The following is a 2,786-nucleotide window of genomic DNA, read 5'->3' as shown; positions in this document are numbered from 1 at the left end:
TTTCCCTCTTTCTATAAGCCCCAATTCCTTACTCTTGATCTCCTCCTCCATTTTCTCCGGCGACGGCGACCACCAGATCTCTGAAGAACACAGAGAGAGAGAGAGAGTGAGGAGTATAGACGGTAGGGGGAGTAATAAATAAGGAGATGACGGCCATTACCATTGCTTCGTCACCATCAACGCAAAGGAAATGATATTTTCCTCGTCTCCTTTAAATTTCCTCGACTGTTCTCAGTGCCTTTCTCAGCTTTAAACCTACTCATCTTCATCGATAATTTTTATATAATTTGGATCGAAATTTGTCTTATATTATAGGGAAAAAAATAGTATATTCCTACGCAAATGTATTAAAATATACTAAAAATTTACACAATTTTTTATTTTTTTAAAAATTACACAAAAATTTAAATTATTCTGAAGGATATGAAGAGATTAGGGGATTAAAACACATGTTTCCTTTTCATGATATCCCATCTTTGTTGACTTTGTTTGTCCTAACGGTATTCTCCTTTTTTTTTTTTTTTTACTTGATGAGCACCCGCGCATCTTTATTCTTTTTCTAACTGTATAATTTGTTAATATTAATATAATCAAAACTGATATAGATTATTTGTTAGATATATTTAAAAAATATGTCTATACAATTTAATTATTGTAAATCATCATTATATTATTTATATAAAGAATTAAAAAAATAAAGTTTAAAAATATGAGTGTCGTTGTCTAATTTTGTATAGGTTTGATGTTAATAATTTGTTGAGCTGTCTTAAATCTCATTTTTTTCCAATCTCTAAAAATATTTAGTTAAAAGTTATTAATAAAATAATATATGAGTTATTTTGATAATGGTTAAATTTATATATTTGTCATGAATTTTGATAATGGTTATAATATATGAGTCATTTTATTTGTGGGTTACCTCTCGTTATATATATGAGTATGAACCTTTTTTTTATAATCTAAAAAATTTATCGAATATTTGGTCCGACTATATCTATCAAAGATCGAAAAAGTTCATGTGAAAATGAAAATTCGAATCTGGATTAAAATAAAAACTTAGTCAAAATTATTTCCTTATGGCATGAGCCACCAAATATTAGGTGACTAGACTAGGTACTTTCTCTTGTCCTCTTTCATGATTTCCTCTCCATATTCTTCTTGATTCGTCACATTCTCATGCCTTTGGTATCTTCAGAAATTACGAAATTAATCGCAATCTCTACGCCAATATTAATAAAATTAAAATATAAAATCTAACATGTCACGTCATAAAACTTTCAAGTGTGTATGTCCATGTCATTCTATTATTGTTATAAATTTTATACAATATATTCTCATATTTTGTGACGTCGCATCTGCAATATGTTTTAATATTTTGATAGCACATGAACATATACCTAATTTTCTGCATTGAGTAGTCTTAAATTGTTGATTTATATATATATATATATATGGAGATTATAGTTTTATGTTATTATTTATTAAAATATTAAATTTTAATGTATTTTATAATATCTTTAGTAATTTTTTTATTAAATATAGATACAATATTTTGTTTGATTTATTGAATTGTGTTGAGATGTTATTTTTTTCGTATTTTATAAAAGAAAAAATTTGCTCACAAAAAATAGAATTTATTTTAGAAATTGATCCTTGTAATAATTCATTGTTTGTAAGATGAAAAAAATTATATACTTTTTCTTTGCAAGGCTAGCCAGAAATTAAATAAATAAATCTTTCAAATATTTTATTAGCACATGTCCAATTTCAATCGTCTCTAACATTTAATATTTGCTTTGTTTTTATTCAAAACCACAATTTATTTTATTTATTTTTTGTCCAACATTGTAATTAAGATACTTAGACCCTCTCTTCATTAATTACGCGGTTGATGCGTTTGGCCTAACGTTACAGATGAACTCAACCTATTCTCATAAATTACGTTTGCCTCATGGTCGTGGTCGTAATTTTACTTTTGTCGTTATTAGAAATTGATTTTTTTTAAATCGAAGATTAGTAAAAAATAAAATAAAATAAAAGTAAGAGACATTTTTCAATAATAGTGTTTCGTTGCCTTCAAAATTCACAAAACGAATAATGGAAATTATGATTTAATATAATATGTTGTATACGTTATTGTATATCCCAAACTTATATTTTTACAACCATAAATGTCCATTGCAAATCCTCTAGAAAAGGTTGGACATTTATATCTTCTTTCTCCATCTAACTATACAGTTGGCATTGATTTCCCTAGCACGTGCTGATTTTCTTTGGACTTGTTTATATAGATATATAATTTAAATTAATAATAAGTCCAATTTAATAATTATTTTATAATAGTATTTTCATCAGATATCTATCTTAACAATAAATAAATGATGAAAATACTTTAAACTATACGGTGCTTTCCACACAACATTTTTTTTTTTCATTGTGCTTTCAAAAAATATTTATTCTTAGATCTCATCTGAAACTAAAAGTTGTTGAAAAAAGTTTGAATAAGAAATTGAGACCAAAATCAGTTGAACACGGAATATATATATATATATATACACGTATGTAAATTATATACTAATTAATACAAAACTGCAAGATTTTGGTCAGGGATGAATATTTAGAATTTTGGATTCGACTTAATTATTTTTTGTTCGAATTTTTTATTTTAAATTTTTCTGTTTATTCGGGTTTGATATTAAATTATTTTTCTTCCATGTTTTGGATGCTATGAGAATATATATATATATATATATATATATATATATATATATATTTTTTTATATTAT

General features: G+C 25.3%; 1 protein-coding gene across 2 annotated transcripts in view; it reads right to left on the bottom strand.

Annotated features, from left to right (window-relative positions):
* LOC104825457 (random slug protein 5-like) overlaps window positions 1-185 on the bottom strand; it is a 2,315-nt gene extending 2,130 nt beyond the window's left edge. Inside the window, exons 1-2 of one of the 2 annotated variants that reach the window (XM_019203970.1) lie at window positions 161-185; window positions 1-80 (exon numbers count right to left, since the gene is read on the bottom strand). In XM_019203970.1, coding sequence (XP_019059515.1) covers window positions 1-51 — 51 coding nt within the window. In that variant the 5' untranslated portion in view covers window positions 52-80; window positions 161-185. Of the gene's footprint in view, window positions 108-160 lie in introns of those variants that run through there. The other variant, XM_010557780.2, reaches the window with a different exon arrangement.
* Window positions 186-2,786: the final 2,601 nt, after the last annotated feature.

This window comes from Tarenaya hassleriana, unplaced genomic scaffold (genome assembly GCF_000463585.1).
Source record: "Tarenaya hassleriana unplaced genomic scaffold, ASM46358v1 Cleome47, whole genome shotgun sequence".
Taxonomy (NCBI): Eukaryota; Viridiplantae; Streptophyta; class Magnoliopsida; order Brassicales; family Cleomaceae; genus Tarenaya; species Tarenaya hassleriana.
This window is presented reverse-complemented; position numbering and strand designations above follow the sequence as displayed.